We start from the raw sequence: 22,473 nt of genomic DNA on the forward strand, positions 1-22,473 counted from the left end.
TTGACCATCGTAGATATAAGGAAATGCTGACCTTTACTGATTTCTGCTTAGTCTGTGGAAAAAGAATAAACAAAAGTGCCAGGTACTTCAGTGGAGTTTGAAAGTAAATCTTTATCAGTTACATGTTGTTTGCATTTCATAGAAAAATAATGCTACTGCTGATGTTTATCAAAAGTAGCATTGGTTTAATTAGCTAAGTATCAAGAAAATATCTTAAGTTCAAGGGAAGAAGAGCAAATAAGAATGTATGTAAATATGGCTTAATTTTTTAAATTCTTGAATATATTTGAAATGAAACACATTTGAAATAGTGTTTCCCTTTATTTCAAGGATGTATAAGTGTTATGATGGCTTCATATTTAATCACTTTTGTGGACTTTAGTTTGAAGGGTTGTGAGCATTTGTTTTTCTCGATTTTATGAAGATGCCAATGAATGGACAGGGAAATCCTTTTTTACACAAGAGATTTCTTTGAAAGCTACACATCTTGAGATAATTGTTTGTGAAATGCATGGGTTTACAACTCAAATCACGTTTTCTGTTTTGGAGATTGCTTGGATTTTTAAGTTGATGGCCAGCCTGGAAAGGAAAATAACTTCACACCCAGCTCTCCTCTTCTTGTAAAACCTCTTATTGTGGCCCAGTGTAGTATCATGGGCCCTGATCCAGACTGAACCTTGAATGTCTTTCTGAAAAGCATCTGGAAGAATCCTTGATACTGTGTTTCCTGACTAAGCTGCTTTGGAGAAGATTAGAAAGACATCTAATTCTGTGGGGTGACATCTGTTTTTGACAGCTTCTAAATAGTCCACATTTTATCCCTTTTTTGCATTCAAGGACTAAAATTTATTTGCCAAAAGTGCTCCCTTCCTCGTCCCCAACCTCATAAACTGAGTCTGTGTTTTTCTGTATGTGTTTTGGTTTTTTTTTATTTATTTCCAGGAATAAACATTTATATATTCATATCACAAACTAAGTGTATGGGAACCAATTTTACATAATCAATAAATAAGTTTGGTTTAATAAACACCAAATTATTGATTTATTATAAAGAAACCTGGTGATGAGATTTTTTTGCTTTAATCTAAAATAAACAAAGTACATGATTGGCCATTTTGGTATCCAGGTAAAACAATTCAATTTATGTTGTGACTCACCGAGTACTGGGATTAGTGAAAGATAATGCACTCTTCTCATCTTGGTTCTAACAGTCCATTACGTTGGAATTCCAAGCATCTTTACAAGCAAAAAACAAAACAATATTGGTCCTGCCAATTTAAACACAAATTGATGTATTTGTCCTTTTCTTAATTGCATTGACTCATAGTCTACTTGCTCCTGTTAGTTTCCCCAACACTATTCTTCATTTCCAGCTACAAGTCAAAGCACATATCCTGCTCCTGGGCCTCTGCCATTGAATATCTTGATTTTGAATTATGCATTGATTTTTGCTTCTTTCTTCATAGAAAACTAGCTTGACATCCATGTTCAATCCCAGAGTGCTCAATCCAACTAATTCTTTTTAAGTGAAATAATAGTTTCATTAAATATGACTCTTGGTTTCTCGGCATAATAACAGAAGAAATGCAAGTTAGTTTTCTTCTTTGCTAATGTGTTTTGCCAGATTGCCAAGTCGGTATTGGAGAGACATATCGTGGTACGAGATCAACTACATCCAGTGGCAGGACTTGCCAGAATTGGTCAGCAATGACCCCTCATCAACATAACAGCTTCACTCCAGTAACACATCCTAACGCTGGACTTGATGGAAATGTGAGTTGACTGCATAAGCTACACAACATGCATTCAGTTGACATTGTACAATGTTAAAGAGATTCTATTTAATTTGCTAAAATTCATCTATTCTTTTCATCACAAATCCTTGTACTTGTTAAACATTCTCTACTTAGGAGAATTTTATGTAGGGGCAAGAGGAAATTGTAGGTCTTGTAGGAAGCTAAAAAGCAGATACATTCCACCCATCATACCAGTATTAATCCAAGTTAGTACAATTTTTTAATTCACTGAACCAGCATTTTATTACCCATTGTTTTCTTTCAGAAGGTGATGATGAACTGCCTTCTCGAACTGCTGTAGGTCCATGTGCTGTAATGCTGTTAGGGAGAGAATTCCAGGATTCTCAGTCAGGATAGTCAATGGCTTCCTTTGGGGCAGGAGGGTTGACTTCCAGGGTGGTGTTCCCTTGCATCTGCTGCTTGAATTCTTCTAGATGGAAGTTGCCTTGGGTTTGGAAAGTGCTGTCTAAGGATTGACATTCAGTAATAGCAGTATGTACTATCTACAAGATACACTGCAGAAATTCACCAGTGTTGATGGTGGAGGGACTGGATGTGGTGCCAATCAAGCAGGCTGCTTTGTTCTGGATGGTGTCAAGCTTCTTGAGTGCTCTTGAGGTTGCACTCATCCAGACAAGTGGGGAGTATTCCATCACACTCCTGACTTATGCTTTGTAGATGGTGGACAGACTTTGGGGAGTCAAAAGATATGTTACTCACTGCAGAATTCCTAGTTTCTGGTCCACTTTTGTAGCCACGATATTTATACGGCTAGTTCAGTAAGTATGGCAATGCCCAGGATGTGGAAGATTCAGTGATGGTTGTTCCATTAAATGTCAAGGGGCAATGTTTAGATTGTCATTTATTGGGAATGGTCATTAACTGACATTTGTGTGGTGGGAATATTACTTGCCATTTTTCAGCCGAAACCTGGATATTGCTCAGGTCTTACTGCATTTGGACATAGACTGCTTAAGTATCTGAAGAGTCACAAATGGTACTGAACAATCTGCAATCATTGGCAAACATCACCAATTCTTGCATTATATTGAAGAGAAGGTCATTGAAGAAGCTGGAGAAGATGATTGGCCCAAGTCACTACCCCAGAGAATTCCTACAGAAATGTCCTGGAGCTGAGAGATGGCTCCCAGCAACCACAGCCATCTTCCTATATATCAGTATGACTGTGACCAGTAGGCAGATTCTTCCCCAGCTCTCACTGACTCCAGTTTTGCTAGAGCTCCTTGATATTATACTGGATTAATATGGCCTTGATGTCAATGACAGCTACTCTTCCTTACCTCTGGAATTCAGATCTTTTGTCAAAGCTTGTACCAAAGCTGCAATGAGATTAGGAGCTGAGTGGCCCTGGCAGGTCTCTGGGCATTGGGAAGTCAAGAGATATGTTACTCACTGTAGAATTCCTAGTTTCTGATCTGCTCTTGTAGCCACTGTATTTATATGGCTAGTCCAGTTCAGTATGTCTTCAACGGTAACCGCCAGACCCTGGGATCTCTGAGCAGGTGATTGCTGAGCAGGTGATGCTTGTTAGCACTGTTGAAGACACCTTCTACCACTTTACTGATGATTGAGACTAGACGGATGGGGTAGTAATGGGCTGGGTTGCATTTGTCTTGCCTTTTATGTACAAGATATGCCTGGACAATTTTCCACATTGTCAGCTAGATGCCAATGTTGTAGATGTACTAGAACAGCTCACCAATGGGAGTGGCTATGTGTTCTTGAGCATAAGTCTTCAGTACTACGCCCAAAGGTTGTCAGAGCCCTCAGCATTTACAGCATCCAGTGCTTTCAAATGTTTCTTGATACAATATCATATCAATCAAATTAGATAAAGACTGGCAACTGAAAGGCTGAGACCTCTGGAAGAGTCCGATATGGAGCATCTACTTTGCACTTCTGGCTGAAAGCTGTTGTGAATGCTCCAGCCTTATCATTTTCACTGATATATTGACTCCAGCATCACTGAGGATTGGGAGTTTTTGGAGCCTCCTCCTCCAGTGAGTTGTTTAACTGTCTACCACCATTCAGGGCTGAATATGGCAGGGCTGCAGAGCTTGGATCAGATTTGTTGGTTGTGGGATCTCTTAGCTCTGTCTATTATTTGCTGCTTCTCCTGAAAAGCATGGAAGTGTCCAGCTTTATGGATTCACTGGGTTGACATCTCACTTTTAGGTTTGCCTGGCAGATCCTCCTGTACTCTTATTGAACCAGGGCCAATCATCTGGCTTGATGGTAATAAAAGAATGAAGGATATGCCAGGCTATAAGGTTGCAGATTGTGGCGGAGAATGATTCTATTGTTACCAATAGTCCACAGAGACTCATGGATCACACTGTCCCTAGTCTTGAGTTGCTAGAATGGTTCAAAATCTGTCCCATTTAGCTACATAACATGATGTATAGCATTAAAACTCACTTTAATAAGATCAATGTGTTGTTTTCTGCAAAAGCAGCTAGTTTACAATTTTTCCATGGAAGAGTCTCCAGCTTGGCAATCTGCAGGCATTGCTGAGCATTAGGAAGGGGAGGAGTTTCTTGGACATATTGTTCCACAATGTAGGCAGTCACACACTTAGGATAAGTAGAACTTTAATGTTGTTCAATGAAAAGAGACAGAAGTCTGCGACCAGGAATCAGGCAGGCATGGGGGTCCTGCAAGTGTGGAGCTTTATATCTGTTGTTTTGAGTCATGGGTTAAGTTACTTTCTGCCTGTGCAGACGAGCAAGGGCACCAAGGTGAATGTGTGGAACCATTCAATGACTATTCCCACTGTCAGTAGGAAATTGATAACACTCTCTGTACCCACAAATGGATGTTTTGAATGTCACAGTCACTACCCAGGACCAAATTAGAAGTTATTGCCTTAAAGCTGGATATAAACTTGGAGTAGGTCGAGAAGAATGTAGTTATCATGGCCCAAATAGGAGCCAACACAGGGAGAACAATGAATGGCCTTCTGTAGAAGAATTTAAGATGTTAACTTTCAAATATGCTTCAAAGATAATAGTCTTGTATTGTTATGTGGGCCACATATCAATTGTCACAACAAACAAACTGGACCTCCTATGATGCTGCTCAGCCTGCTGTGTTCATCCAGCTCTGCACCTTGTTATGGAGAATGAAATGCATGGCTGAAGATGGCATGGAAAGATAAGTTTTTGAGTCCAATGATGCCAATCAGTAATAAGGAGAGAGGGGATGTTACCTTTACAATGGACACCCCTTAAACCAGACTGGGATCAATATCCTGATAAATCGTATATCTAGCGCAAACTGTTTTGAAATGAAAGTGGGAGGAAAAGGTCATGTGAAAACATATTTGAAAAATCAATTGGCAAAAATTGAGGCAACAGAGCAATGTAATAATTTTGGTATTGATAAGCGGAATGAGACAGAAAGATGATTAAGAAATCTATTCAATGGAATGTGGGAGTGCTGTTGAAAACATTTATTGTCCATCCTAATCGCCCAAGGAACAAGGGCTTTCTTGAACCACTGCAGCCCTTAGTGTGTAGGTACAATGCCATTAGGAAGAGAGTTATGGATTTTGATGCAGAGAGACTAAAGGAATGGTGATATAATTCCAAGTCAGGATAGTGATGAACTTGGCAGGGAAGCTGGAGGTGATTCCCATTCATCTGCTACCTTTGTCTTCTGGCTGCTAGAGGGAATAGAAGGTGCAGTCAAAGAAGCTTTGGTGAATTGCTGCAATACATCTTATAGATGATATAGTCTGTTGTCACTATATGTTGGTGTGAAGGAAATTAGTGTCCAAGGTGAGGTATCAGTCAAGCAGGCTGCGTGGATGGTATCAAGCTCCTTGAGTCTTTTTAGAACTGGAATTATCCAGGCATACAGAGAGTACTTCATCATATTCCTGACTTGTCTCTTGTAGATGGTGAACAGTCTTTGGGGAAACAGGAAGTTAGTACTTTGCTGCAGAATGTGTAGCCTCTGATCTGCTCTTGTAGCCATAATATGTAAATATTTGGTCAGTTTCTGGTCAATGCTAACCCTTAGGATGTTGCTAGTGATGTTACATCAGCCTGTTCTTTTAAAACATAAAACAACACTGCACAGGAATTGGCTCTTTGGCCCATAATGTTGCACTGAGCATGATGCCAAATGAAACTAATCTCTTCTGCCTGCTCTTAGTGCATATCCCTCCACTCTTTGCATATTCATGTGCTTATCTAAAAGTCCGTTAAATGCCCCTATTGTATCTGCCTCCATCACCATCCCTGGTGGCACGTTCTGGATCCCTACCACTCTCTGTGCAAAAAACTTGCTCCTCAGATCTCCATTGAACTTTCCTCCTCTCACCTTAAATGCATGTCCCCTAACATTATTTTGCACTTGCATGCTGGACTCCATCATCATTGAGAAGGGGTTATTTGTAGAGCCTCCGCCTCCTTAATAAAATGGACAACTGCAAATGCTGGAGATTTGAAACCATTCCCAGTTAATTGTTTTAATGCCACTGCCATGCATTGGATGTGACAAGACTGCAGAGTTTCAATTGATCTGCTGTTGTGAGATCATTTACCCCAATCCATAATACTTTCACTGTCTGGCGTGGAAATAGTATTGTAACTTCGCCAGATTGACACCTCAATTATAGATATTCCTGGAGCTGCTCCTGGCTATGCTCTCCTGCACTTTTCAATGAACTACTGTTGATCTCCTGATCTGATGGTACCAGGAGAGTGGGGGATGTATCAGACATGAGATTCTCAGTAGTGATTGAATGAAGGTCCGCTGTTGCTGATGGCTCATGAATGCTGAGTTCTGAGTTGTCAGGTTTGTTATATCTATTCACTTCTACCAATTCTGTTATGGAAAAATGCACCCGGGACAGGTAAATTATTGTGGACAAGGTCAAGTAGATTTTACTCTCCTGCTGACTCCCTAACCACCCGTTGTAGACCCACTGTAACAGCAATGCCCCTCAACCAAACTCGGTCAGTAATGGTCCTTGGTCCTACCAAACCACCATTGGTTATGGGTAATGTAGCTCCCAAACATTGTGAGTACTTGCTTTCACTCTCAGAGCTTTCTTGGAGTATTAATGCAATATTAATTACCAGCTGGAGTGGGAGGCAGGATGGTGGGGAGAGAGGGTAATCAGCAGATTTCCTTGCATGTTTTACCTGGTATCATCAGGCGTCATGGGGTCCAAAAGCAATGTTAAGGGCTCCCAGGACAACTCCCTCTAGGCTCTATACCACTGTGCCACAGTCTTTAATGGGTCAGTCTTGCCACTGGAACAGGACATACCCAGGGATGTTGATGGTGGTGACTGGGACTTAGTTGTATTTACAGAATAATATCTTACAGACAATATCTGGCTGGTGTTTCACTAGTTCTCCCAATTTTGGCATAAATGCTCTGATATTAGTCAGGTGGACTTTGTAAGCTCAACAGTGCTCTGAGATGCCAGTGGTCCTTTGCATTAATTGGTCATGTGTAAGCCACACAAAGCATTGTAACTGCACATTTTAAGTTCTGTAACTCTAACCAAATTGGCTCTGTCCTTGAACCCTCAGAGACATCATCCTTCTCCAGCACTTCAACTCACTTCTTAACTAACAGGGCTACCTGTCCTCCTTTTCTATCTTTCCTTAACAACTTATACCCAGGAATATCTAACACTCGGTTTTGCCCTTCCTTGAGCTAGGTCTCCGTCACCACTTCAATGTCATAATTCCACACTACAATCTGCATCTATAACTCCTCAACTTTATTTACTATATTTCATGCATTCACATACACAAGTATTAACTCTGTTATTGACTTTCTTTCTATCTCCCCATATCCAACTTTACCTGTTGTTATCTAACTATTTTACTCATTAGTGCCAGCTCTATTCTTAAATAGCATGTGGCATCTCCAGAGAAATTCATGGAGACATGGGGATCCTGGAAATGCCCTGTATCCCTGGCACTGATAGTAGGAACTGCAAATGCTGGAGAATCTGAGATAGCAAGGTGTAGAGCTGGATGAACACAGCAGGCCAAGCAGCATCATAGGAGCAGGAAAGTTGACATTAAGAGTCTAGGCCCAAAATGTCAGCTTTCCTGCTCCTATGATGCTGCTTGTCCTGCTGTGTTCAACCAGCTCTACACCTGGTTATCCCTGGCACTGATGCCATGTTTAAAAAGCCACAAAATATCCAGGCAAGCACTGCCAAAGTGGAGATGTCCTGCGCAGCTCCTGAGGCTTGCCCCAGACATGACAGTCAGGGGGAGGTCCTTGCCCCACTTTAAAGGTGTGATCCAGGAGATCCTACTGAGCTGGTTGACATAAGGAGCTTTCTGTTATCCCAAGACCAGCAGAGGAGTTCACAGCACCAGACCATTGCCAGCCTGTCCTGAGGTTGCTACTTGTGTTGCAGCAGTCCCTGCCATCTGGCAGAATGCCTAATTCTGTAGGAGGGCCAATGTCCTTCTTCACTCCACCAGCATAAGTGGACTATACTCTCCAATGTCTCACACTCATTCTACCTCTACTACTGGCACCCATCTGCCACCGAGGTTGATGCTCTACCACTCTAACCAATGTATACAACTTCTTCCCCACTCACCTTCTCACATCCCAAACTGCAACATCACCAGCCCTGCATGGTTTCTGCACTGCCAAGTCTCTGCCAAGTTTAGGGAGACCTCACTACCTGATCCAGCACTAATGCTGTGCGATAAGCTTTCATTTTCCATAATAACTGATATTCTCTCATTTCAGGAGCATAACAACCCACAATAGGGCAATAAAGAATCAAAGCAGGTGGCTTGTCATTTAGCTCTTCACCCCGTATGAGTAGAGGAACCTTATTCTGGCTGCCTGAAGCAGAGCCTACACTTGTGAGCACAGAAGCTCACCTCTTGTGCCATGAGTGCTTCAGTGGATTTCATTCTTCCAGCCGCAAAAGTGTCAAGGTGGTCACATCTGTTATGTTACATTTCTGATTCTGAGGGAACATCCATAAATGCTTGACAGAGGAGGGTGAACCCGTTGGCTCCAGCAGCCTCTCTGACTGTTCCGAGAGGCAAGGCACATTTTGCTCCCACTTTGCAAAATTTTGGCTTTCATATGTTTTACACGCTTGTTTAGGAACATCGTACCACCTTGAATTTTATACAATGTCAGAAGTCGTATGACACCAGGTTATGGTCCAACAGGTTTATCAGAAATCACAGGCTTTTGCAGCATAGCCTTATTGTCAGTTTTACTGGGGAACAGCATTCGAGCATTTTTATGATGCACGTAGATTTTTGTTTGTGTGGTCAGAGCAGTGAATTTGAAAACATTGTCATAAGTAAGCTTAAAGCAGAATTTGAAATTGGAACTCAAGCTTCTGTTGTTTTTTTTTAACTACATTGGGCTAGAAATAAGAAAGATTGGATCAAGTGTCACTTTTCATCAGCAATCTTGCTTGGAAACTGTTATTAGTCAAATTAGAACTTAATTAAAAGATGCAGCGACTTCAAAAACGGGAATAAGGAACTGAAAAACATAATTGGACAGCTGAATTGGTTGGACACCCTAATAGGGCCAGGTGCCTCTTTTGAACAATTACAGTTGAGTAAAGCTATGAAAAGTCCCATGGTGAAAGACATATTTGGGCAAACAAAGCATTTTTTTGAAAAAAATGGAGCATTGTGCTTTGAAGATTCCATCATTAAAATGTGCCAGGAACATGAAACCTGCCTCAGAGGTGCAGAACGGCACGTTGTGAGGCCAATTTCTTGGCTACTGAGACCATGCAGATGCCACTAATACCTGCAGGATACAAGAGAGAGAATGCACCATGAACAAGGAGTAGAAGATCAGCAATGTTAAGAGTACACAGTGTTTGTTTATGCAAGAGCAGCATAGCAGTGGACAATGCTTCTTACTTTGTTATTGGGACATGGAGGTTTCAGCACCTGGTCCTCACCCTGTCAAAGTAAAGATCCCCTCTTTGTCATGCATGAGTAACTGGATGTCAGGCATGTCACTACCTTTACTGTCACTCCTCTCATATTGTTGGTGTTTGCTAATAGAATGAGACAAACTGAGGGATTGAATAAGATGTAAGCATCTGACACAACTGTTCAGCATGGGTACATGTTGGGGGAAAAAGGTGCTTATCTGCTCCAACTGACAATATGCAGCACAGAGGCCATGCAACGTTTAGTCTGGAGGGTTGGGTGGATTAGAGCAAAATAGGGAAAATGTTGCATGGGAGTGGTATACAATAAACCTCTACAAGAGGTGTGTGCAGTAGCGGAGAAAGAGCATATGACATAACCAGAGAGAAGATGGTGGCATGTATTCGTAGGGTATGGAGAATGAAATAACACCACAGAGGCCGGTATCCCATCACCAAGTCATCCTTCATTTACACGAGGAGAGTCCTTGACACTGATGCAGCTGCCTCAGAGCCAGAAAGTCTGATGCACCGCTTTTTATCTGTCAGCTAAGGCTCCTTGATTGGACCAGCTTAACAGTCCCAATCAGGGAACTCATATTCTACAAGGTCCTCATTAGATTCACGACAGAGAAGGTCTTTGACCTTGTTGCAGCATTGCTGAGCATTCCTCTGGACCACTGAAACAGCACTGACCAAGCAAGGTCAGACCATGTTAACAAGAGCTAGTGTCATGGTCTCTTCTGCTGGTCCTCTGGAAGAAGACAACCCTCTCTTGCACTGCCCCATCCACCAGGACCTTCAGGTCTACAAAGTCAGGTGCTGATTTTATTGTATATGACATGACTATGCAAAAAGACAGGAACTATGCAGTGCAATGCTGGACTGGGAGTGCTTGATCTGGTGGACAATTGTATTTAAATATGATGACAGCACCAGGACTACCAGGACATTCTGGCAGTGTAGAGTACATCTGCCAATAGCAAGTGAAAAATGAACAGGGCATCAAAAGAGTGTGATTTGCAGATAATCGGGCAAGTTTAAGAAGATAGCATAAGAAACCCACCAGCCTCACAGAGGGAAGCCTTCAATGAAACTCGCCAAGACTGACATTTAGTCAATTTCTGGTAAATATTCCACCTGACATTAAAATCCAGTGCTAACAATCAATAGCCTGCCAAACAATATGAAGTGTGTTACCCTCGACAAAGTGCGTGGACCCTAATCTCTGTCATACCTTCTCTAACCACTTCTCCTCTCCCTCATCATTTCAGGCACACCTTAATACCTATTTTGCTAACCATGTAGCCAAGCTTTGACTGGTGCCCCTCCTGTGAAGCAGCTGAGATGTTTTTACTGGCTGTTTTTACTCATGTTGTCACGAGTGCAATATATTCTTGTTAAATTGTAGTATTGCAGAAATCCAGATGGAGACCTCAATGGTCCTTGGTGGTCTGGTGGACAATTGTATTTTCAATATGATGATAGCACCAGGACTCCCTGGGCATTCTGGCAGTGTAGAGTACTTCTACCAATAGCAAGTGAAAAATGAACAGGGCATCAAAAGAGTGTGGTTTGTAGATAATCGGGCAAGTTTAAGAAGATAGCATAAGAAACCCACCAGCCTCACAGAGGGAAGCCTTCAATGAAACTCACCAAGACTGACATTTAGTCAATTTCTGGTAAATATTCCACCTGACATTAAAATCCAGTGCTAACAATCAATAGCCTGCCAAACAATATGAAGTGTGTTACCCTCGACGAAGTGCGTGGACCCTAATCTCTGTCATACCTTCTCTAACCACTTCTCCTCTCCCTCATCATTTCAGGCACACCTTAATACCTATTTTGCTTACCATGTAGCCAAGCTTTGACTGGTGCCCCTCCTGTGAAGCAGCTGAAATGTTTTTACTGGCTGTTTTTACTCGTGTTGTCACGAGTGCAATATATTCTTGTTAAATTGTAGTATTGCAGAAATCCAGATGGAGACCTCAATGGTCCTTGGTGTTCTGGTGGACAATTGTATTTTCAATATGATGATAGCACCAGGACTACCAGGGCATTCTGGCAGTGTAGAGTACTTCTACCAATAGCAAGTGAAAAATGAACTGGGCATCAAAAGAGTGTGGTTTGTAGATAATCGGGCAAGTTTAAGAAGATAGCATAAGAAACCACCAGGCCTCACAGAGGGAAGCCCTCAACGAAACTCACCAAGACTGACATTTCTGACGGAATAAATACAACGTGTTGTCACTAGTGCAATATATTCTTGTTAAATTGTAGTATTGCAGAAATCCAGATGGAGACCTCAATGGCCCTTGGTGTTTCACCACAGATCCTAGGAAACAGTTTGATTACTGCGATGATATTCCCATATGTGGTAAGTTTGCTTTCTGTATTAACTTTGCATACACATCACATAAGATGTATGCTAATATTAACATCTTAAACTGAGAGCACATTATCATGCAGAGTTAAATATTGAAACTGTAAATATTTGATTATATTGATATATTTTCTGCTATAGACTAATAGTATAGCTGTTTTTTTTATCAATGTACTTAAATTTATTCATAAATGCACTTCAATCCATTGCTCTTCCTGATTGCAAATTAGATGGTTTCATTTTTCATTCACATTGGCCCCAAGAATTATTGAAATGAAGGAAGGAAGTGCCAAGCTGCACAAACATGGAGCAGTGAAATGTTGCATCTTGCAAGAGAATAACAAACTTGTCACAATAACCCTAGTAGGCTGATAAATTATCTGTCACTTGATTCCAGGGAAGTATCAAAGGTGACCATGATATAATTTAGTATTCAAATTTGAGAGGACAAACTTAGATAAGAAACAACTGTTCCACGTTAAGTGAGGGTAATGGCAAAACAATGAGGGCAGAACAAGTTGGAGCAGACTGGGAAAGGAGTTTATTTAGCAGAAAAACAGTTGAGGAATAATGGCGGACTTTTAAGTAAATAGCTCGTGGCTTACGACAGGTTTCATTAAGAGAACCAAGGATTATGGGGAAAACACAGAAAAGTGGACGCAAAAAATGTTGGGTCCACCAGGAACCTATTGAATTGTGGAGGAGGCTGAAGGGACCTGCTCCTGTTCTTATTTCTTATGATCTTACTTCTCATGGTCTTATGTCAAATGGTGGCTCAGTGGATAGCACTACTGCCCCACAGCGCCAAGGTTGGATTCCACCCTTGGACGACTGTCTGTGTGGAGTTTGCACATTCTCCCCGTATCTGTGTGGTTTCCTCCAGGTGCTGCGGTTTCCTCCCACAGTCTAAAAATGTGCGGGCTAGGTGGATTGGCCATGCTAAATTACCCATAGTGTTCAGGGATGTGTAGATTAGGTGGGTTATAAGGGGATGAGTCTGGGTGGGATGCTCTGAGGGTCAGTGTGGACTTGTTGGGCCAAAGGGCCTATGAACACTGTAGGGATTCTATGATCTATGATATATCCCAATGAGAAAGAAGGATTCTAAAAAAGGGGATAAGCCAACCATGACTAATCAGGCAAGTTAAGAATAGAATCAAATTGAAAGAAAAAAATATATAGTGTGACAAACATTAGTGGTAAGTGCGATTAGGAAGGCCTTATTAACCGAGAAGAGTGGGACCTAATTCTGCTCCAATGTCATGTAGTTCTATTTAGCTTCCAAATTGTATAACATGAAGTTGACCAAGTTAGCACCAGGAATCCAAAAATGGTGGCAGGGGTTGCAGGCAGAAAAAGGCATTCCATAAATAACAGAACTAATTGATTATTTTGTGACTCTAGGCCAACAAACTAGTGAGTGTGGAATATCTAATGTTGAACCCAAGAAATGTTTTGGAAGAATTGTTGGTGGCTGTGTATCCAAACCACATTCCTGGCCCTGGCAAATTAGTCTTCGCACCAGGTAAGTGATTTGCCTCAGAAAATGTAATTTAGGGAAGATTTCTTATAAGTGATGTCACGCTACCAAATAATTTTATATGCGACAAACTTAAAAATAGGCCAGCCACATAAATACTGTGGCCATAAGAATATATCAAAACTGGGTACTTACTATGAACATCTCCCTGATTCTTCAAAGCCACTCGACCTTTTGCAAGGCATAGGTTAGGAATGAGGTTTAATACTCCTCACTTGTCTAAATGGGTGCTGCTCCAACAATACTCAAAATGCTTGGCATCATTCAGGGCAAAAGAATCACTTGATTGGCACCCCATCATGCATTCCTTCTACAACAAACAGAATGGCAAATGTATATTTTCTAAAAGATGCACCGCAGCAACTGGAAAAGGCTTCTTAAACAGCACCTCCTAAACATGTGATCTCCACTGACTAGAAGACCAAGAGCAGCTGATGCATTGAAATGCCACCATGTGCAACTTTCTCTTCAAGCAACACATCAACCCGATGTGGAAAGTGTGACCACTTCTTCAGTGTTGCTGCGCCAAAATCCTGGAACTCCTATCAACCTAAACTTTGGGAGTACATTCATCTTGCAGACTGCCCCAATTCAAGAGGGCACCTCATTTCCACCTTCTCAAAGACATTTAGGAATGGCAATATATGCTGTTCTTGACAGTGAACAAGTACAAGCAAAAAATTGAAATGGCAGAGATAGGCACGTAAATCATTTGAAACTTGGAGTGAGATCAGGGAAGAAATACAAAAACTGTAAGCCAGTTGTGGGACTTCAGTTAGTGGGAGAAACTTCAGAAGCTAAATTTGCTTTCTTTGGAGCAAAGGATGTTACAAGGAGATTTAATAAAGTTGTTCAAAATGTAAATGTTGAAAGAATAGATTAATTGGTTCTACAAGCAGGAAGATTGGTGAAAAAAGAGCACAGTATTTTTTAATATTTGGCGCAAATAAAGGAAAGGTGAGAAGATTTTCTAGGCATTGCATTATTTTTATTAATAATCAATATTATCTCTGAATATTACCATTACAAGTTTTCCAATCAATCAATGTTATAGTATTAAATTGTCTTGTTGATCATAGTTTTGGTGCTCACTTTTGTGGAGGAACCCTTATTGATGTGAATTGGGTGCTCACCGCCAAACACTGTGTAGAAAGGTAAGGGATTGGATGCTTATAATTTTAACACTTATTTTTACTGACTAATGTGGAATCCTGGTTTAGCAACACCTTAGTTTTAAAATTTCTCAGTCCGATTTCCATATTCCTCTATACTCTAACCTTAAATCACTGTTGTCTTCAGTAACAGCTGCCTACTGACTATACTCCACAATTTCATTTCTAGACCTCTTCACCCCACTACTATTTTCTCTTCCTTTAAAATGTTCCTTAAAATCTACCATTGAACAAGCTTTTGGTGATGTGACCTAATATCATGTTCTCAGTTACAAATTTCTGCAATCTTTTGACAACCGACTGTAGACAATAGTATGCACTTCCCAAAAAGGTACTGCAGCGACTTAAAATGCATTATGTTAAAGGCAATATGTAAATGCGAGCTATTATTCTTGTAAAGATATAAGTGAAATAAACAAATATTCAATTTCTTCACTGCATCCATCACAGAAACCTCAGAGCTTCGAGCTACAAAGTTTACATTGGAATACACAGAGAAGCTGCAACTGAATCATCAAGGCAGATAATTGATATTGACAAAATTTTTCTTGAGCCCAAACGCAATGATATTGCTTTATTAAAGCTTCGCAGGTATTCATTTTCATTTCTTTCTTATATTTTCCTTGATTGTAATGAGTCAGTTAGCCTTGCATTTGTGTTCATGTATTGTTTTGAAGAATGCACCCTCAACACACCCTTACATCTAAGGTATAGCATATGGATCAGAATTGAAGCCATCTTCATTTGAATTGACCCTTTGAATCACTCATCATGAGCAAAATGGAACATCAAGAAATCTAGATCTGAATTTTACAGCAGTCGAAGGAATAAGCACCAACACCTGCAATTTCCCCTGCAAGCCACTCACCATCTTGACTTGGAAATAAATCACCATTACTCCACTGTCACTGAGTCAAGATCCTGGAATTTCCTCCCTAATTTAGTTGTGGGTTGACACACAGCAATTAGACTGTAGTAGTTCAAGAAGGCAGCTCATCACCACTTTCTCAAGGGCAACAAGGGACAGGTAATAAATGCTGGCCTAGCCAATGAAGCCAACATCCCACAAATGAATATATATGTCTTGACTTGGATGGCTAGTTCAGTAGCAATTTAATGATCATTGGGCCTTTGAATGGGTATTCTGCCCATCTCAGGGAGCTTGTCAGCTGGGACTATACAGTGGTCTCCAAGAAAAGTGTTCAATGATGTTACCTAAACTGAGATTAGTCCAGGGTCTTACTGGGTCCTGGAAAGCAGATAGGGTCAGTAATGTGTAGGAGGATTTCAATGGAGACAGAAGTCCCAACGAGTCATATCCCCTCCTTCCCACTGAACCACCAGGTTTCATTTGGCACTGGACTCTTACGTAGCCAGCTGATGGCTCCCCTACTGCTGATAAAATTAGAATTGGTAGTGGTGGCAGATGACAGCGAGCACTCGCCTGTTAAACATTCTGTTTTCATCATCTTTCCCTTTTGGTATGAAAGCTTTAAAATCAAGCACAATATCCACTGCACTTATTTTGATTGACATACTGATACTGATGTCTGGAGGACCATTATGTTATGAAGAATACAGTTCTAATGGATACCAAAAAAGGGAGTAGGGTTTACCTTCTTCAATTAGCTAGCACCAGAATGCCCCTTAAAGGTGTTATGGTCTCAAATTCCTTCCTACAGTTCTGCAAAGGATACAAAATCTAAACCAAATTCTTGACAGGAAAGCTATATAACGAACAAAATGAAGAAGCTCTGGCACAGCAATCTGGAATTCGTGACTGAAACAAAGCTCACCTCTAAAAGGCATTACTTTCATCCCTTTCTCTGGCCCAGTCTTTCATAAGCCTGACTTCAATCTTTCTTTCTCCATCCCTTCGCATAACACATTCTCTGATACTTACAAAGCACTCAAAATAACATTCAACAGGGCTGAATTTGAAAGATTTTTTAATTCTTCTTCACTGCAGCTAATCTGTTACTTTTAAAAACATACATGACAGTGTTAACTGAATAAAGCTGTTCTATGTAACACTACCTATTGATGGATTATCCTCAGGTTGCAAGCTGAAGGAAAAATGTAAAATTAAGTAACTAGTTTTTGCAAATTAAATGAAATGAAAATGATTTGAAACACATTTTTAATTTTAGGCCAGCAATCCTTTCTGACAAAGTTGCTTTAATCTGTTTGCCAACAAAGGGCTACATATTACCAAGTGGATCTGAATGCTATGTTACAGGCTGGGGTGAAACACAAGGTATGATTTAAGGAGATGTGTCTCAATGTAAAGTTACATGTCCTTAATTATTTGCTTTTCCCTTTCCTCACTTCTCCACTAATTTGTCTCCAGACCCATCCATTCTTTCCTGAAGGCATTGATTTTGCAGTTATTTATTGTTCCATGGACGCCAATAACATAGTTAGCTGTTATGAGCCTGTGTGTTGAACAGGTTGATATGATGCATCTAGCAGGAAAACAAAGAGCATATTTCCCATTTCTTAAGGGCTAGTATGCCTCTCACTTTCAGCTTGCACTGTTGTCTAGCAGCCACAAGAAAAGGAGAAAATGTATAGATCCACTCCAGCAACTAGTTCTCTGTTGTGCCTTCTCATGGCAAACACATGGAAACTAGATGGGTTGTACCCCAAGCTAAAGTTTTGACAAACTCAGAGGAAGTCTGGCCCTCAGACATGCAATGTGTATGCCCACTGCTATATAGATAGACCCAGCACACATGAATGAAACTCCCAGCAAGAGCTAAATTACTCCACTATCACATGGATATCTTGAGGGGCTAAGGGAGTAGCTCTTGCCAAAAAAACTTCTGTGGTGGAGTCCAAAGGCAGAGTAATATCTAAGTATGTCATCTTTCCTGCAACCAAGCTGGTGTCAGTCATAATGCTTTCCATTCCTTTGGACTCAGACAGGTAAGTCAAGAGGTGAATCTGAGCAACCCAAGCTTTCCATGTATTTTGTTCACATTGCTATCTCCAGTGCTGAAAGGGGCCAATGTATCCTACTTGTCAGCCAAGCTACCACCCACCTCAAGGTAGGCAGCCCTGACCAGTAAGGTGCTGACCTGCCAAGGTCAATGCATGCTTAAAGCTTAAAGGCTCTACTCAACGAGTTGGCAGAATCCATTTCACTCAACAATATCATGAATATTTATGTTCTAATTCTGTACTCCAATACGGAGGCAAAAGACTAGTTTGTAAAGAAACTTAATACTATCATCAGCAGAATTTCCATGACAGAACATTTTTTACCAACTGGGCATTTCAATGCAATCTCTCAACCCTCCACCCTCCCAAAATGTCTTTGAAAAGGTGAATGCGAATAGAAAGAGACTACTTGAGCTTTGCTACTAGAACATGTGTAACTAACATTTTCTTTCAGAATAATTTATGCCATGAGGAGCCCTGGAGACACCCATCAACATTACCATTAGCTGGACCTAATCATCAAAAATAATTCTCCCAACAGCACGCTGTCCAAGTATCAAAGTCAATCATACTGCCCAGCCAGATAAGAGCCAACAGTTTCTTAACTTATCATGATCTCCTCTAGTTACATCGATTTATTTAATACTGAGCAAACCAGTATTCGCTACAAAATATAACATCCAGAGAATAGGTGATTCCAAAAGTTTCTCAGTGGCAACATTCAATTCTGTTACGGGGGTGGGGGGGGTGGGGGGGGGGTGCGGGCTATTGAAAGCAAGTTTGGGCCATGGAAGCGCAGTTAAAAGATTATAGGCAGGGGCAGAAGGTCAGTGAGTTGAGAGAAAGACAGATGTACCCTTCATATTAAAAAGTGATGATTTTTATTGTACTGTGTGTATTGACAGAAGATCTGGGCATCACACCTTGGGAGGATATATCGGCCTCGGATGGAGTACACCGTAGGTTTACAAGAAATGATACCTGGACTTCAGAGGTTAAGAGGACAGATGATATAAATTAGGCTGTTTTCTCTAGGATTTAGAAGGTTAAGAGCTGATCTGATTGAAGTCTTCAAGATATAGGAAGGAAAAGACTTGATAGATAAGCTGGTAGGGGATCTAGAACTAGAGGGCATTGTCTAAAAATTTGGGCCGTATCATTCAGGAGAGATGTTATGAAGCACTTTTACATACATAGGGTGATAGTGGTTTCGAACACGCTTCGACAAGTGGCAACTGATGCTAGATCAGTTGTCAGCTTTAAATCTGAAAAAGATAATTTTTTGTTAAGCAAAGAAGCTAAGATATATGGGCCAAAAGGTAGATATTGGAGTTAGGTCATATATCATGGTCTCATTGAATGGCAGAACAGGTTCGAGGAACTGAATGGCCTAATACTATTCCTATGTTTTAGCTAACTGCAGCGAAGTTAACTTAATTACAGATTCTGTACAGTTGGCGACCCAGTGATGAGTCAAAATCAGCTGAATAGCAACATGTGGCTAGACCTCTGAAAGATCCCTGGGGAAATAAAAAAAGAGCTGTTGAGCTGTATTGGTTAAAAGATACAACCTGTGATTAAGTGCTGGAGTGTAGCTTTCGGAGCCCAGAAGAGCACAAACCCAGCAAAGGCAGGGGTCAGAACAGAACAGGAGCATTCATTGAGATTTGAGAGTTTTATGGCTGGATCAGTAAAAGTAAAGAATTGTAGTCTCATGATGTTAATGAGATCTGATGGCATACTGTGTCATTAACATGGGGTTGGGGATATACATTTTTGAAAAATCCAGGGACATGCTTTGATTGCATTTACTACTTGCTCAATTTATTACCCATGTTCATTATATGTTAATTCTGATTGTTAGAAATACGTTGTATGTGTATTGTTGATTGTACTTCTATTCCAATGTTTTATGGTAAAATTTTGTTTGTTGTACGTCATGGAATCTTGTGGTTTTATGAATATCACCTTCTGTCCACTAAAAATAACAGGTTATTGGTTTCTAACCAGATTGCAACAAGATTTGCTGACCTTGTCCAAGACCATAACATAATTTTGTGGTCTCATCTAAGATCACAGCTGAGTTTGTTGAACAGGCAATTTCCAGCATTTCTATATAAGATTATAGTAGTGAACTGAAACATCCAGAAGGCGACTAGGAAGATAAGTGGTATAGTGGCCTTCATTGCAAGAAATTTTCGGCTCAGAAGTAGAGATGTCTTAACTGTATTTATACAGGGCCTTGGTAAGACCGCACCTGGAATACTGGCTTTGGTCTCCCTACCTAAGAAAGTATATATGTCATAGAAGGAGTACAGTGGAGGTTTCACTTGGCTAATACTGTGATACAAGACCTTCCTAAGAGGAGAGATTGGTTCGATTGGGACTGTATTCATTAGAGTTTAGGAGGATGAGAGAGAATCTGATTGAAACATATAAAATGCTAATAGGACTGGACAGATTGGACGCAGAGTGGGTGTTTTCCCTGCCTGGGGAGTCTAGAACCAAGGGACACAATATCAAGATACAGGTAGACCATTCAGGTCTGAAATGAGCAAAGTTTTCTTCACTCAGAGGGTGTAAACTTGTGGAATTCTCAACCACAAAGAGCTGTGGAAGCCAAATCACTGAATATATTCAATAAAGAGATACTTTTTTTGGAGGCTTTAAAGGCGTCAATGGATATCAGGAGAAGGGAGGAATACGGCTTTGAAACAGATGATCAACCATCATTATCTGGAAAGGCGGAGCAGGTTCTAAATGCTGAATAGCCTATCCCTACTTGTAGTTTCTATGTTTCTATACTTTCAGACATCAGTTACAAGAACACATCCTCAACATATCAGAAGCAAGAGTGAAAACAGTTTGAGGCTAATGTTGTTGGGATGGATCCTGTTGTTGAAGCCAAGAGATCCACTTCCATTAATTTCAAGGAAGATCTAAGCAAGAAGACTCCAAACGTAATAGGAATTGCTTGAAGTAAAGCCTAACTGACTGCTAGGCAGTCCACCAATGACTACTGTCTGAGCTGCAGACACTGCAACAGCATAAATATGTAAAAATCTGTATAAAAGCATTCTAATTGTCATGGTTGATTTTAATCTTTATATTGACTGAACAAAGTAAATGGAAAAGGCAATATAAAGTGCAACTTTGTAGAGTGCATCAGAGATTGTTTCTCAGAGCTGTACTTTGCAGAACCTATGCAGGAACAGGGTATTTTAGATCTGGTGATAATGGGAACTGGGATGATGGAGAATCCAAGATAACAAAGTGTGGAGCTGGATGAATACAGCAGGCCAAGCAGCATCTCAGGAGCACAAAAGCTGATGTTTTGGGCCTAGGCCCTTCATCAGAGAGGGGAATGGGGAGAGGGAACTGGAATAAATAGGGAGAGAAGGGGAGGCGGACCAAAGATGGGGAGATATTTCCCACAACACATCCCTCACACCCCGCCCCCGCCACAACCGCCCCCAGAGGATCCTCCTCGTTCTCACATACCACCCCACCAACCTCCGGATACAACGTATCATCCTCCGGCACTTCCGCCATCTGCAATCCAACCCCACCACCCAAGCTATTTTTCCATCCCCATCCTTGTCTGCTTTCCGGAAAGACCACTCTCTCCGCAGCTACCTTGTCCGCTCCACATTCCCCTCTAAACCCACCACACCCGGCACCTTGCCCTGCAACCGTAGGAAGTGCTACACTTGCTCCCACACCTCCTCCCTCACCCCTATCCCAGGCCCCAAGATGACCTTCCATATCAAGCAGATGTTCACCTGCACATCTGCCAATGTGGTATATTGTATCCATTGTACTCGGTGTGGTTTCCTCTACATTGGGGAAACCAAGCGGAGGCTTGGGGACCGCTTTGCAGAACACCTCTGCTCGGTTCACAACAAACAACTGCATCTCCCAGTCGCGAACCATTTTAACTCCGCCTCCCATTCCTCAGACGACATGTCCATCATGGGCCTCCTGCAGTGCCACAATGATGCCACCCGAAGGTTGCAGGAACAGCAACTCATATTCCGCTTGGGAACCTTGCAGCCCAATGGTATCAATGTGGACTTCACAAGCTTCAAAATCTCCCCTTCCCCCACTGCATCCCAAAACCAGCCCAGTTCTTCCCCTCCCCCCACTGCATCACAAAACCAGCCCAGCTCATCCCCTCCCCCCACTGCATCCCAAAACCAGCCCAGCCTGTCTCCGCTTCCCGAACCTGTTCTTTCTCTCACCCATCCCTTCCTCCCACCTCAAGTCGCACCTCCATTTCCTACCTACCACCCCTTCCCGCCTCCTTGATCTGTCCCTCTTCCCTGGACTGACCTATCCCCTCCCTACCTCCTCACCTATACTTTCTATCTCTACTTATCTTCTTTTCTCTCCATCTTCGGTCTGCCTCCCCCTCTCTCCCTATTTATTCCAGTTCCCTCTCCCCATCCCCCTCTCTGATGAAGGGTCTAGGCCCGAAACGTCAGCTTTTGTGCTCTTGAGATGCTGTTTGGCCTGCTGTGTTCATCCAGCTCCAAACTTTGTTATTTTAGATCTGTAATGTGTAATGAGGTACATTTATCAAGACATCTCATAGTTAAGGATCCTTTACAGGATAGCAATCACAACATAGTAAAATTTCAAATTCTGCTTGAAGGAGAGCAAAACGTTTCTCAAATTAGTATCCTCAATTTAAATAAGGGCAATTA

General features: G+C 41.4%; 1 protein-coding gene across 1 annotated transcript in view; it reads left to right on the plus strand.

Annotated features, from left to right (window-relative positions):
- The window catches only part of plg (plasminogen), a 219,310-nt gene that overhangs the window by 191,124 nt on the left and 5,713 nt on the right, over positions 1 to 22,473 (plus strand). The window contains exons 28-33 of the mRNA XM_048536068.2: positions 1,625 to 1,773; positions 12,010 to 12,106; positions 13,517 to 13,637; positions 14,732 to 14,806; positions 15,275 to 15,415; positions 16,975 to 17,081. Coding sequence (XP_048392025.2) covers positions 1,625 to 1,773; positions 12,010 to 12,106; positions 13,517 to 13,637; positions 14,732 to 14,806; positions 15,275 to 15,415; positions 16,975 to 17,081 — 690 coding nt within the window. The remainder of the gene's footprint in view (positions 1 to 1,624; positions 1,774 to 12,009; positions 12,107 to 13,516; positions 13,638 to 14,731; positions 14,807 to 15,274; positions 15,416 to 16,974; positions 17,082 to 22,473) is intronic.

This window comes from Stegostoma tigrinum, chromosome 9 (assembly GCF_030684315.1).
Source record: "Stegostoma tigrinum isolate sSteTig4 chromosome 9, sSteTig4.hap1, whole genome shotgun sequence".
NCBI lineage: Eukaryota > Metazoa > Chordata > Chondrichthyes > Orectolobiformes > Stegostomatidae > Stegostoma > Stegostoma tigrinum.